This window comes from Peromyscus eremicus, chromosome 10 (genome assembly GCF_949786415.1).
Source record: "Peromyscus eremicus chromosome 10, PerEre_H2_v1, whole genome shotgun sequence".
Lineage (NCBI taxonomy): Eukaryota > Metazoa > Chordata > Mammalia > Rodentia > Cricetidae > Peromyscus > Peromyscus eremicus.
The window spans coordinates 9,279,921-9,294,863 of NC_081426.1; the positions used below are offsets into that span (position 1 = coordinate 9,279,921).

Here is a 14,943-nt window from a genome sequence, read left to right on the forward strand (position 1 = left end):
TCACTTTCCTGAAGCATTAAAATGGATTGAGAGTGGGAGGGTTCTCAGGGTCCAGTTAGGAGAAAGTGGGGTTCAAACAGCAGTGCAGGACATGTGGAGGAGAGACCTCTTGTCGTCACGATCACTAATGCTGTAAGCCATGAAGCGTGGGGTTGTTTAACCATGTTCATGTTAGCCAGCAGTTCACTGCCGTCACTGCACTGTTGGAATCACCTGTGGGGTTGTTAAAATTCTACACACTAGCCCCATTAAAATGGATTCTCCAAGGCGGGGATATAAGCATTGGTATTTTAAACAAGTTTCCCAGGAGGTTTTAATGTGTAGCCAAGATAAACATTCTTGAGAAGTTCCTATCTGCTGCAGAGAAAGTGCTTTATACTGCTACTGGCTTTCGTTAGATCTCTTCAATTATAATTAATCAATTGGATATTCTTGGATGCAACTTAGGTTCATTCTTTTCAGTAACGGACATTCATTGGGCCTTGTAACCTTGTACCAGATTTTTATTAGTTGCTAGTAATACAGAGATAAAGTTCAGTTAGTGTGGTCTAGTAGGGGAGATAGAAGTAATTATACTATGTTACATAAAAAGTATGTAAATAGAGACATGGATTGGGTATTTACTGAGAACTTAGTAGGGGCTTTAACTCTGCCTGAGGTTTGGGGTGTGTGTGTGTGTGTGTGTGTGTGTGTGTGTGTGTGTGTTGACATTGTGTGTGTGAATGGAGGTGTTAAGATGAAATAAAAAATAGTAAAAATTTCCCAAAGGAGGCTAAAAGATAAGAGTTTATCAGGTCGGAAAGGGGGAGGTAGAGGCAGGGCTCCCCTGTAACACCCGAAGATATTAAGAACTAAGGAATGTGCATTCGGGGCTTGGTTGGAGAGAAGCTGTTTATGAGGTATAAGAGTTAGTTATACCAGAAGGTAAGTCAGTTTGATGGCAGGCTGCTCTTTCACCCATTTTGGAGACTGTTGCCTTGCCTGACGAGAGGCCACATGGTCAGATAGATGTATGTAGGGTCTCACTAGGTCATCAAGACTGCAGCTGCTAGAGGGGTGCTGGGGAGAGAGGACAGAGGAGAGTTTGGGTTTTGTTTTCAAGTTGAGGTTTTTGTTCTCTGTTGGCACAGGGCCTCAGATGAATGCTGTTTTACAGAAATTGTCATCCCTATCACCTGGTCACTGCTCCCAACATCTCACTCTGGAAGACTCACCACAATTGAATTACATCATGTTGCTTATTATTGCCACCAGAAACATTGTATATTTGTTTGGATAAGTCAAACAGTTTTCATTATTGGCACTTTCAAGGTTTTTTTTTTTTGGTGTGTGTGTTATGTTCAGGTTCTGCCCCATAGAAAGAACACCCATTAGCATTTACTTTATTTCTTTTGCTTCTAGACATCTTCTCTCTTTACACTGTGAATGCTTCATCTTTGTATGTGTGTAATCATTTTTATTACACATATGTATGTATGGGGTATTGTGTGTGTGTGCACTTGTATCATATGTGGAAGTCGGGATGATTTGCGGGAGTCAGTTCTCTGCTTCTACCGTGTGGATTTGGGATAGTGAACTCAGGTGGTCAGGCCTGGCAGCAGTTGCCCTTTCCTGCTGTGCCATCTTGCTGGTCCTAAATGGTGCTTGAGTGATGGTGTAGCTGGATGTAAACTCCAGGGCAGCTGCTGTTTGCCTCTTGCACTTGAAGATTTGACTTCACTGTCTCTGGGACTGTTGTTACTGACGAGAAATTTAATTATTTATTACTCATTTGTCTGTGACTTCCTTGTTTCCTCTCTTTATCTTTATGGTTTTTCTGGATTCCTGCCTCTCTGCAGGGTAGTTGTAATGTATGCAGTTGACTTATCCTGTGTATTATTTATGCATACAGTATATAACTTTCCTTTTCTGTACTGAGGATTAAACCCAGTCTTCACACATGCTAGGCAGATGCCCTGGGCTCTTTTCACTGTTTCTTTGGAGCTGGAGCGTCTCTGGTCAGGGCTGGGCTTCAGCTTCCAATCCTCCTGTCGCAGTCTCCAGGGAGCACCTGGGATTGTGGGCTTGTCACCACGTCTGGTGTGGGAAACGTTTTAATTAAGTCGTTTTGAAAATGAAAATGTAAGTAAACTAAGGGATAATAATAGTCTTCCTATTTTCCAAAAGCATGAAGGAGAGCTTAGTTGTGTTAGCTAAAGATGCATTTCCATTGGCAGGAGATAAAGAAGAGAGGCCTGTGAGCTTGGGAGGTCTCAGTCACGGTCTGGGCTCTGTCAGTTTGTAAGGTTGCTTACAACCTGTACAGGTTATAGTTGGTGCTGTGTGTATCTTTGAGCACAGCATTGTGTTTGTGAGGGTAATTTGAGGATAGTAAAAATGTCTGAAAGTTGTTAAGCATTGTGTGTAAGATACAGGGTAGTGTAGCCCACAGACAAATTATGGAAGTGCCCTTTTAATGCTTGTTTTCTCTAAATTAAAAGGGTTAATGTGGGAAAAGTACAGCATTTTTGGAGGAGATAGATGTATGCTTTTCTTTTTAAAGTTATAGTCAATTCTGACTTTTGTATTCTCCTTGGTTTGTTGCAGTGAATTAACTTGGTATACTTTTTAAGAAAAGTCTAGAGGAAATATTAGTTATTTCAACTATCTCATATCTGAATTTAGCATCTACTGTGTTTGGATATAGACCTCTGTTTGAAGCTTGACTACTTTGTGTAATCTAGGTAGAAGATACTTTTGTCCTTTTGCATGTATGTGTGTGGGGTGTGTGCATCTTTGTGCACATGCACTCACTCACCTGTGTGTTCGTGTGTAGAAGCCAGAGGTCAGTTCCTGATAACTTTATCACTCCTCATCTTAGTTTCTTAGACAGGGTTCTCACTGAAGCTGCAGCCATCATTTCGACCTGGCTGACAGGCTGACGGGCCCCTGGGATCCTCCTGTCCCTGTGCCCTGAGCACTGGGTTACAGACACAGTACCACATCCAGCTTTTATCTGGGTGCTAGGGCTCGTAGAAAGCATGTCACCTGTGGAGCCACCCCTGCCCACTTTTGTCCCTTTGAAGGTACTAAAACTAAACTTTAACTTTTTTTTAAATTTAACAGGCAACCAGATAAACTGGTGGTAGTCTGGACAAGAAGAAGCCGAAGGAAGTCTTCCAAGGTGAGTCCATGCTGAACAGTTACCACTTACAGACTTATGCGGAGGGTTAGTTTGTTCAGATGCTGAGGAGGGACGCAGCAGTAAGAAGTGGAGAGTTGCCAGAGTCCATTGCTGGGTCCATTGCAGGAGAGGAGGAGTGGACTTTTTCTCCTTGTACTGATAGTCTTGTGTGTAGAGACTAGAACAGAATTTTAAAATGTCCAGCAGCAGTTCTATAACTGTTTTAAACTTTCTGTTCTGTAGATACATACATTTTTATGAGCATACAACTGTAGCATATTTATTGGATGTTAGTTTTTCCATATAGATAGACCTCTATTAAGAAAAGTTTGTTAGATGGTAATTGAAATTTTAAAAATTATTAAAGGCGCCTTCCAAGGTGATTTTGTTTTTGATACAGTGTCTCACTTTGTGTCTTAGGCTGGCTTAGATTCTGTGATCTTCCCTTTTGTGCCGCCTGAATGCTGGGATTACAAGGGTGTGCCACCACATCTGGCCTGCGGTTTTAATTTTATTAAGCTAAAACTTATGCATCCATAATTAACCAAACCTTAGTTATTCAATTCAGTGAGTGTATTAGTCACTGTTCTATTGCTTGAAGAGACACCATGACCATGGCAACTCTTATAAAAGAAAGCATTTAATTGGAGCTTGCTTACAGTTTCAGAGGTTTAGTCCATTATCATCATGGTGGGGAGCAGGGTGCCATATTGGCAGACATTACTGAAGAAGTAGCTAATAGTTCTACAAATGATCCACAGGCAGCAGGAAGAGAAACACTGGGCCAGACTCTGGGATTTTGAAACCTCAAAACCCACTCCCAGTGACACACTTCTTCCACACCTCCTAATCCTTTTCAAGTTTTGCTGTTCTCTGATGATTAAGCATCAAATATATGAGCCATTCTTATTCAAACCACTACAGTGATATATATAATAATTTATAAACATATGTTTATAATTTATAATATGCATGTATTATAAATATGACTTATATATACATACGGTATAAATAATACTCCTATCAAAATGTAGATTTCTATCAGCATGAATTTTTTTGTTTCTTTTCCAGGCAGTTCTCAACCCTCAGAGACTAGCATTTTTTCATTTTCTGTCAGAAAAGACTAAGTTGACCTATTTTTGAATTTCGTATAAAATGCTATAATAGTATTTTTATGTAGCACTGTATAGCTTTAGTAGTACTATATATAGTTTTTACATAATATGATACTGTTTTATGTGTGGTTTCCTTTGCTCAGCATCATGTTTTTGAGATGTGTTCAGTTCTTGTTTTCTTATGCAGTTTATAGTTTCATTGCCGCATAGTATTATTCCATTCTGTGAATATACTACAAGTTATTAATTATTCAGCCCCTGATTATGCACTTTTTCACCCTTGTTGGTGTTAACTGCTGGAATCATTATTGTTCAAGTATTTTCTATTTCTCTCAGCCACGGGAATGCAGCTCTGGGTGCTAGGATGGGTACCTTTTAACTTAAGAGCTTGCCAAGAGCTGGAGTGATAGATGAAGACAGCTGACCTCAGGCTCTGGTCTCCATGCACACGTGTGCACACATCTGTGCACAGTGCTTCACAACACACACACACTAGAACATGTGCATGCACAACACATCCATACACATGCATAACATGTGCACAGAAATTACCAAACACTCCTACCAGCAATATAGAAATTTAAGCTGATTCACACCATGAACAGCATTTTCTTCAGGGCATATTATCTATTTATACATGAGAAGGAGTTCTAAAAATGGACACAGTACTTCTCATTGTGTCTTCAACTTTTGTGGAGTTGACCACAGTAAAGTTGTTCCCTAAGTGTATTAGAGGTTTGTGACTATACCTGTAGTCTTTAGAGTGGACACTGAAAGCAATGTATTTCTTTTTGACAATTAGCTAGCAATTATATTCTAAAAAGAATTATGAAATATAATAAATTAGATTGTAGGTCAGTCAGAAAATACTTGTTTTTGATATTGAATATACTTTGTTATCTAATGGCTTATTTGAAATGAAGTAGTTTTTATGAAGGGGAGATTCTTTCTCATATGATAACATATTGTTTGAACCTAGGTAATGAAATACAAATGAGGCTACAGATTAAATCCAGTATATTCGAGAAGAAATTACTTTTTCTTCTATTTATTTCTTAAGTTTAATGTTCTTCAAGACCCTCCTTTATACAGTTAGCTCTTTGTATTTAGGAGTTTCATATATGTGGATTCATCCAACTATGGGTTGAAAATATTTTGGGGAAATTGTGAGTGAGCCAGGTGTGGTGGACTATCCATAATCTCAGTACTTGGGAGGTGGAGACTGGAGGGTCAGGTTTTCAAGGCCAGTCTGGTCTTTGTGAAACCTGTCTCAAAGAAAAAAAAGTTCCCCTCATTATTTCCTAAACAATATGGAACGACAAGTAGTTAGTTACACTGCCCCCACATTGTAGTGGGTATCTGTAAATGTCTACATGGGGGCGAATGCACGGGTCACGGACAAACAGTGCACCATTTATGTAAAGACTTGAGCAGCTGTGGACAAGGGCAGTCCTGGGGTCCTGTCCCTCAGATGTTACTGTCCTTTAGAATTCCTGTCTTTTTCTTGGAGTATTGGAGGTGTATAACAGTTTATGAGAACTGACAGTGCTAAGCTTGTAACATATATATTTACATATGTCATGTACATTTATGGAAATGTTTTACAAATTACACATACTAGCTAAATAAGGAAATTTAAAACTGACACTCAGATATTATACTGACAGTTAAATTAGGCAGTAAATAATTAGCCACATTTGCCTTTTTAATTTAAAGTTTAACTCCTAGTTAATTGCTCATTTTCTGTTGGTCCATGTATATTTTATAGCTAACTATTTAAAGAGCTCATTGCAGAATCATTTTGATTAAAATAATTGATATGGGCAATTAACACAATAGGAAGCTTTCCTACTTACTCAAGTCATGGCATTTATAACAGACTTTGTCAAGCTGTAATTGATTTGGAAAGGTACACATAAATAATTTTTCAGTGCATGTGACAGTAGCAGCCAGGCAGTTGTGGTAAACCGGATGAATATGGCATATTATTGTTTGTTGTCGAAGCTCCGTTTTCTGGCTGGAATTGGAGGTCTGCAGAGAGGTGTAAGCCTACCAAAGGGAAGCCAGAGCTTTAAAGCCCTCATCAGATTTTTGCTGTCACTGACACCTTCCAAAGTCTTGCTTGTGATTGAGCCTTTCCGTGTGTCAAGAGGAAGGCTACCTGTGGAGCTTTACCTAATGAGGTCATGTTAGCAACAGTAAAACTCTTACTAGATGACATATGCAGCATGGATAGATGTATGCACTTGTAAAATTTGTAAAATGTGAGTTTAATGAAGTGGAAAATGGGAAATTTTAGTGAAACTTTTTGCTGTGTGTGTGTATGTTTGTATGTGTGTGGTTGGATGTGTGTACACATGCATGTGGAAGCCAGAGTTCACACAGGATGTGTTCCTAGAGTGTACTTTGCCTTATATATTGAGGCAAGGTCTCTCACTCGAATCCAGAGCTGGGGACTGGGCTAGTCTAGCTAGCCGGCTTGCTCTCCTCTCAAGTTCTAGGATTCCAGGCAGGGGATACATCCACTGGGCATTTGCTTAGGTCCTGGTTTGCAGAACTCTCAGGTCCACACCGTTGTATGATATGCACTTTACCTCTGACCTCTTCATGTATACACACACACACACACACACACACACACACACACACGCACGCACACACATACACACACACACACACACGCACGCACACACATATACACACACACGCACACACGCACAAAACAAAACAAAACAAACAACCCCCCCAAAAAAAAACAACATAAAAAGAAACCTTGGGTATAGTGACATGTGTCTATACCCTAGCACACATCGGGTATTTATGTTTTCTAGGAATTTATTAACTCGCAAAGTAGTAATTCAAGAGTCTAAAGCTAGGGAAAGAATGAAAAGCCTAATACAAGAAGCTAATAACGACTTTGGTGATTTTAATCCCTGCACTTGGGAGGCAGAGGCAGGCAGAAGAGGTCAGAGGACGTCTTTGTGCATCATTGTTAGGAATATATTCGAAGTAGGGCGTGGAGGTCACTGCTTAGATTAGACTGGCTGCCCAGTGAGTCCCAGGGACCTACCTGTCTGCCTCCCAGCCCTGGGATTGCAGCTGTGCACAGGCACCCTGCCAGTTTTAAAGCGGTTCTGGAGTACAAGTGCAGGTCCTGTGCTGTGAGGTGAGACTCCCGCCTCTCTTTCTCGTCTGTCCAGTGTGTTCCCTGACGTGCATCTGTGCTCATGCGCTGTTACAGGAAAGTAGCCGTGGCCTCTGGAAAACAAACAGCACCCAAACCCCAGCTGTCCCCTTGCTGTCGAGGGCCAGTCCTCTTGACTTTTCTCCTCTTGCTGTTGTCATCATCACATTTTCCCTTTTAACTTTTCCCATCAGCACAAGTGTGTTTTTGTCTTTACAGCTTCTCTTCAGATGTTATTTCCTCAACTGTGGCTGACTTGTTTCTTTCCCTCCAAGTAGTTGAGTGTGTTCTCATATGAAGTATCTCCAGTTTCTTCCCTTTCTTTCTGAGCTCATTCCAGTCTGGCTCTCCCTCTGAACTGCTGTGTTGAAACTGCTTGTTATGACGTAGCGGCTGCCCTTTGTTGAGTCCGGTGGTCATTTCCAGGCCTTACACTGTTTCCACCTACCACAACATTGGGCCCTTTTCTTTACTACATGGCTATGGTACTCATGCTCCTGGGTTTTCTTTACTCTGCTGACACACCTTTGCTGATTTTGTTTCATTCCCAGGTCTCAGTGCAGACAGTCCTATCCCGACCCCTAGGGCCTGCCTGGTGCATGTCAGGAAAGTTATCTGTCACTGGACTATACATCCCAACCCCATTTTTTTATTCTTTATCTGTTTTGACTCTCCTAGGATCATATCCATTCTTAAGATTTAAGTATTATCTGTATGCTAATAATTCCCAAATTATAACAGATACTTGATTGTGCTTCTTATTTGAAGACCTGTACTTGTATATCTAATAGACAACTGAGATTTGGTGTGTATAAAACTGAGCTCCTGAACTTGGTCTTGCCTCATATACATTAACAGCAGTTTTTTTCTTCTAGTTCCTCAAGGGCAAAACAGCTTTACCGTCAGCTCTAGCTGCTTTCATTCTCTCATACACAAAACATCAGATTTCGTTGACTATCTGTGAAAGAAAACAGTGTACCAGAATGTGGCTGCTCTGTGCCACGTTCCTACTGTGGCTGGTCAAGTGGCCCTCAGCTTTCCTTGTTATTGCAGTGGCCCGTAATTGTTCTCAGTTGCTTCCTCTGCTATGAAGCCTGTTGTGGACACATTGGCTAAAAGGGTTGACTTAAATGCAGCTTAGATCATCCTTTGTTTTAAACCTTCCAGTGGCTTCATGTCTCATGCAGAATGACAAGGACTATCTTTTCTTTCTTTCTTTTTTCTTTCTTTTTTTTTTTTTAAGATTTATTTATTTATTATGTACACAGAAGAGGGTGCCAAATCTCATTACAGATGGTTGTGAGCCACCATGTGGTTGCTGGGAATTGAACTCAGGACCTCTGGAAGAGCAGTCTGAGCCATCTCTCCAGCCCAAGTATCTCTTCAGAGGCCTGCTAGGACCTTACCTGGCTGGGCCACCACTGTCTGTGGTATCATCTCCTCCTCCTTGGCCCCTCTGCTCCAGTCATGTCCCTTGTTATAAACCTGGTGTGCCTCAGTGCCAGCTGTTGTCCCCGCCCTCAGAGAGCTTCCTTCGTGTATTGGTGTGTTGATTTCTTCATCCTTCCCTCCAGTGTCATGTTTCCACGAAGCCACCTCTGACTGCTCTGAAAAGTAACCATGTTCTTCTGACCCCCAATCCTTATTCTCTGCTTTGTTTCTTCCCATGACATTCATGCTCCACGTAACATACTACTTAGGTAATCAGAATAATTTGTGCATCTCTTACTACGTATACCATAAACTCCACTAAGGCAGGTAATTTTTCACAACTCTGTAGCCCAGAGCAGTGCATGGTAAATGATATCAGCTCAGTGACCTGGAGAGTGTGTGGGATGAATAGTTTCTACCCTATAGGAAGGTTTCTTATTCACGTGTAGTGAGTTTAACATAACCAGATCTTCTTTTATTATCTTCTTCAAACACATCCACAGTTCGCAGCATGTAAAGATGAAAACTTACTAGCCCTGTCCTGCCAGGACATCTCCCTTCAGCTAGACTTCGGTTAATGCACAAGGGAGAACTGGTGATGAACTTTAAAGTTTGGGGGATGAAGTTTCCAAGGGAATTTTGGTAATCAAGGCTTATACATAACACACCTCCCAAATCAGAAATACAGTCTGGGAAAGCTACTGTTCTCTTTCACTTGCCTTAAATAAGAATCATCGCAGTTTAGGGGAAATGAACTTAAATACAAAGTATATGGTTAGTCCCTCCTTGCCTCCTTCCTCCCCTCCCTCCCTCCCTCCCTCCCTTCCTCCTTTCCTCCTCTTGGTCCACCTCCATCTTTCTTTTTTCTCTGGAGCCCCTGGCCTCCTGAGTTTCTGAGACCACTGATGCTTGGCTGTACCCTGCTAGATTTTCTTTAAATTTCCCTTTTTTCAAATTTTATGCATATGGCTGTTCTGTCTGCATGTATGTCATGTACCACTTGAGTCCTGATGCCCATGGAGGTCAGAAGCGGGTGTTGAAGAGGATGCTGGGTCCCCTGGAGCTGGAGTTACAAATGGTTGTGAGCCACTGTGTGGGTTTTGGGAGTTGAACCTCAGTCCTCTGGAAAAACAGCCTGTGCTCTTAACCACTGAGCCATTTCTTGAGACTCAAGATTTTCCTTTTAAGGAATAAATTTTCCTTAAACTTCTCAGTCACAAAAATAATCTTAAATATTGCTCTTGTTCAAGTTTTCCATAATCAGAAGTAGCAGCCATAATAAATATGAGATACCTTATTTTTCTGTCATGCTTGTGGCACGTCTGCTGGTGTGCATGTGGGGTATATCAGGGTTTGCTTATAGATTACAGCTTTCATTTGTTTGAGCTGTTCTGGCCCAAGCTTAATGCCTGAAAAGTTTTGTTTTGTTTTCATATTTGCTTTTGTTTTGACTAGCGATTTTTGCCTCAGGGAGACTCTAGATCTTAATGGATAACTAAATACAGTTAATATACTTCTGTAGGTTGTTAGCAATGCATTTCTACACTTCACAATTGAAGCTTTAATTTTTATTCTGGTAGGCTCACAGCTGGCAACCTGGAATAAAAAATCCATACCGTGGTGTTGTTGTTTGGCCTGTTCCTGAGAACATTGAAATCACTGTGACACTTTTTAAGGTAAGTTCTTGTATAATCTAAGTTTATAAGTTGCATCTGTATGTGCTTCTGTATACAGATTACAACACTATTCTTGTATGCATTTGTGTTTCATCTGCTTACCCAATTGCATCATTTCCAAGGAAGAAATTAGTACATGGTAAATGCATCCCAGAATTTCAAGACCTATAGAGGCCCACGGGCCCACTTTTTCCTGTATCCTACTCACAGGAATCTTTAAAATGCCTTTCCTGTGCAAAGCTGAGGTTTGTGAAAGCTTTATTCTGCTCCTCATTTTGTTGGCTTTCTTTGGTAACAATTTGCTTTAAAATCAGTACACAGTAAATATTGATGTTAATATAACATGATATTGTAGGTTTTTTTTTTCTTTACTCTTTGGGGGCCTCCTACCCAGCTCCCAAACAAATACACAGAGACATATTCTTATTTATGAATGCTAAGCCTTAGCTTGGCTTGTTTCTAGACAGCTTTTCTTAACGTAAATTATCCCATCTAACTTTAGCCTCTGGACTTTTTAACCTTTCTATATTCTTTATGTCTTTTTTCCCTTCTTACTCCATGGCTGACTGGGTAGCTAGGTGGCAGGCCCCTGGCATCCTCCTTTCCATCTCCTTTTCTCCACCCTTCCCTCTTGTCTCTTTTTCTCCTGTTTATTCTTTCTGCCTGGTCTATCCCTCTCCTGTCTTGCTATTTGTCATTCAGCTCTTTATTAGACCAATCAAGTGTTTTAGACAGGCACAGTAACACAGCTTCACGGAGTTAAACAAATGCAACATAAAAAGAATGTAAGACATCTTTGCATTATTAAACAAATGTTCCATGGCATAAACAAATGTAACACATCTTAAAATAATATTCCACAACATGATATATTTAAAATTAATAGCTGGTCAATTGCTTCTTGACCTTTTGGTCAAGATCAAGTGTAATAGTTAGTAAATCTACATATACACACACATATTGTGCAAATATATATGTATGTATACATGGATTTATATACTGTGACAGGGTCTCACTAGGTAGCCCTGGTTGGCCTGGAACTTATTTATTTATTTATTTATTTTGGTTTTTCGAGACAGGGTTTCTCTGTGTAGCTTTGCGCCTTTTCCTGGAACTCACTTGGTAGCCCAGGCTGGCCTTGAACTCACAGAGATCCGCCTGGCTCTGCCTCCCGAGTGCTGGGATTAAAGGTGTGCGCCACCACCACCTGGCCTGGAACTTATTTTTGCTGGCCTCAAATCCTCAAAAATCTGCTGAACTCTGCCACTGCTGAGAGTAAAGTCATGTGCCACCAAGCCCACTAGTTAATGTATTTTATTAACATTGAGTTTTCTTGAAATTTGTCTTATTTCTTTAAATGTCATAAACTATTCAATACATACGATAATTAAGCACCAATTTACTAACCAATTTTCCTGCTCTCAAGAAACAGTAGGGACAAATTATGGCCTATTATGAGTCTTTTGGAAAGTGGTGGGAATCAGAAAACAAATGCTTGCCAAACCTGATAGTACAGGCCTATAGTTCTAGGTACCCAAGGGACTTGACAGAGAAGGATCACAATTTCAAGGCCTGCCCAAGCCACAGAGTGAGTTCAAGGCCAGCCTGGGTAAATTAAGAAAGACCCTGTCTCAAAATAGAGTAAAGAGGCTTGGCATGGTGTAGCATGCCCATAATTCCAGTGCTTCCAGGAGTTCAAAGACATGGGCTAAGTGGGACCCATCTCAGAAATGGCTGGGGGCATGGGGAAGGTGGGATAGTAAAAGAGGGGTGTGTGAGGATGGAATGGCTGGCTAAGGAAAAGGGTGTGGGGACATGGCTCAGGGACAGAGTACTTATGTAGGATGCTTGACTCCCTAGGTTCAATATTTAGGAATACACTTACACACACACCATTACTTCTCTGAATGATTCATGTTGAAGTTGTTTTTACAGAGTGTTGGAAGGAGGAGGTATCCACTAAATGCCTTAGGACAAGTAAGTAAGAAAAGTGAAATTAAAGTAGAGCTCAGAATGTGAAGCCAGTGTAAAACTGCTTCTGATTTTGTGACCAAGCATATGGATTCTTCTCTTGTTAGTCAGACTGCTCTTGTAGCTGTGCAGATATCTGAGAGAAACAACTTGAAGGAGGAAAGACTGTGTGTGTATGTGTGTGTGTGTGTGTGTGTGTGTTGTGCTTGTCATATATGTCCCACACACATACATTGTTGGTGGTGACACCATCATCTCCTTAATTTGCTTAGGGAAAAATAAGAGACGAAGCAGTAGCTGCTTTTCTGTTTATCTTTTCTCCCAGAAGAGTCAGAATTGCCCTATTGCCCTTCTGCTGGCTGTCCTCAGAGGCTGCTAAGAAGCCCTTCTTTCCCATAATTCTCCTGCTGGAATGATAACCTAAATAAACATGGTAGTTAAGAGTAATACTTCTGGAGTCTCTGCCTACATCAGTTCATTTAATTCTCAACATAGCTCCAAGGTTCTATCAACATTTCCATTTTACTGATAAGGGAGCTAAGACCAGTGGGGAGCATAATTGTGGGAGACCAGCCCCCATACTTATTTACCCCAGATACTCTTGAGGAACAAGGGGTAAGAGACTTAAGTTAGAAACAGAGAAAACACGGTATAGACTCGGGGGGGCCTGGATCCTTATCCGCCGGCCCAGAACTTTATTCCAAAGGTCTGTTTATAACAATGCCAAGGGGTGGAGCAAAAGACCTCCCCCTTGGTAGTTACAGTCACCTGGTACCCAGGCTCATGGCCCAATCAACCTCTTATGCAGTCCTGCTGGGTACAGCCACTAGGAAACCTAGTGGTCTCCAACAGGTCCCTATTTATATTTTAAAAGAAAAAACTCTTGATGCAACTGCATCAAACTTAACATAATAATTCTAACATAAACAGAACTATGCAAAATTATAATTCCTAGTCTCAGCCTTCCTATGAACCTACTCTCAACCTACAAACCTGCATTCAAGAACAATTTGTTAATAAACTATATAAAACATAACATTATTTCACTCAAGTAACACGAAAATATTTTTAAATTAAATATACTGAGGAATATTAACTCTCCCTTTTCTTTATATTTTAAATTAAATCTTGAGCCTAGTTAGAAAACCTAAATTTCTGTATAAGCAGTTCCATTTTTACATAAACGGTTCCATCATCACCGTTGATAGAGTTTGTATGCATAAGTAAATTCACACTGTCCCATTGTGATGAAATCATTACTGTCCATTTCATTTCTTAAGTTCAAAAGTTCAAAAAGAGTTCTGGTACCATTCCTAAAAGTCCCTCTGAGCGTTCATAGTCAGGGCTGGCTTGTCAGCTGCCCTTAGGTCTGTGTACAGCTGTCAGAGTCGTAATGACTGAAGCAAACCATTCCTAATACGGGAAGTCCCATGACCAAGTCTGTTTATAACAATGCTTTCACCTGCTGCTCTGCTTTGCAGTCTGTAGCCTTCCATAACCAGCCACTCCCAGACCAGGCTAGAGAGCTGCACCTCACAGCCATGTGGGTGCAAGGCTTCTTCAGCTGCCATGAGCTGAAACTCCCTGGATTTGGGAGGAAAACCCAATTACCTTATCAGTGACGGTGGAATCCTCCTTACGGTGGAATCCTCCTTACGCTGTCCTGTTGTACACTGTCCTATTACATCAACGAATGTAGCCTCAGGGCAACTCCAACTGCAGTCACATCCTGCTCCTGGGAGCTGGGGCTGCAGTCGGTCTCAGCCGTTCCCACAGAGCCTCAGGCTGGCTGTTCAGCCTGGAGTACGCTTCTCACAGCCACAGCTTCCTGCTCTCCAGCACGTCTCAGCTGCTTGTCCAGCACTGACACCATTCTGCTCTCGGCCTCCGGAAGCAGTCTGGACTCTGCTGTCTCTGCAGTTCACTGCTGCTCTGCTCCAGTTCACTTTCCCACAGCGCGGCATCACTGCTGGGCTTTCCCAGCTGCTGCCCACCGCTGTTTGTCTTTCTCGTGGCTTAGCGTGTCCACTTCTCCCCGTGGCTTCTTCACGGCCGAAAGCCTGCGGACCCTCGCCGCTAGTGCGGGCTCTGCTTTCGCTGGCTCCCGGCGTCTGCTGCTTGAGAAGCTAGGACAGCCCCATGGGTCTCAGCAGTGGACACTCCATTCTGTTGCTCCTTTCTGAAGCTAGCAGTCTCTGGATCTGCCTTTTGCTATTATTGGTGGTTTCTGGAACTGCCAACAACTGCCAAGTCTGCTGTGGATATTGTTTTCCCAGGTTGGGAAAACCTACTCTTCATATCCTTAGACCTAAAGCCTATGTGGTCTAAACCTACATTTTTCTGACTAAATCTATGACCTATTTCAACCTACATTCAATAGGACTACTTTAGAAACCTTACTTA

The 14,943-nt window shown here is 41.5% G+C and overlaps 1 protein-coding gene across 12 annotated transcripts in view; it reads left to right on the top strand.

Annotated features, from left to right (window-relative positions):
- Ehbp1 (EH domain binding protein 1) overlaps positions 1 to 14,943 on the top strand; it is a 275,408-nt gene that overhangs the window by 27,730 nt on the left and 232,735 nt on the right. For all 12 annotated transcript variants that reach the window (XM_059275363.1, XM_059275366.1, XM_059275368.1 and 9 more), the window contains exons 2-3: positions 3,106 to 3,163; positions 10,474 to 10,569. In XM_059275363.1, coding sequence (XP_059131346.1) covers positions 3,106 to 3,163; positions 10,474 to 10,569 — 154 coding nt within the window. The remainder of the gene's footprint in view (positions 1 to 3,105; positions 3,164 to 10,473; positions 10,570 to 14,943) is intronic.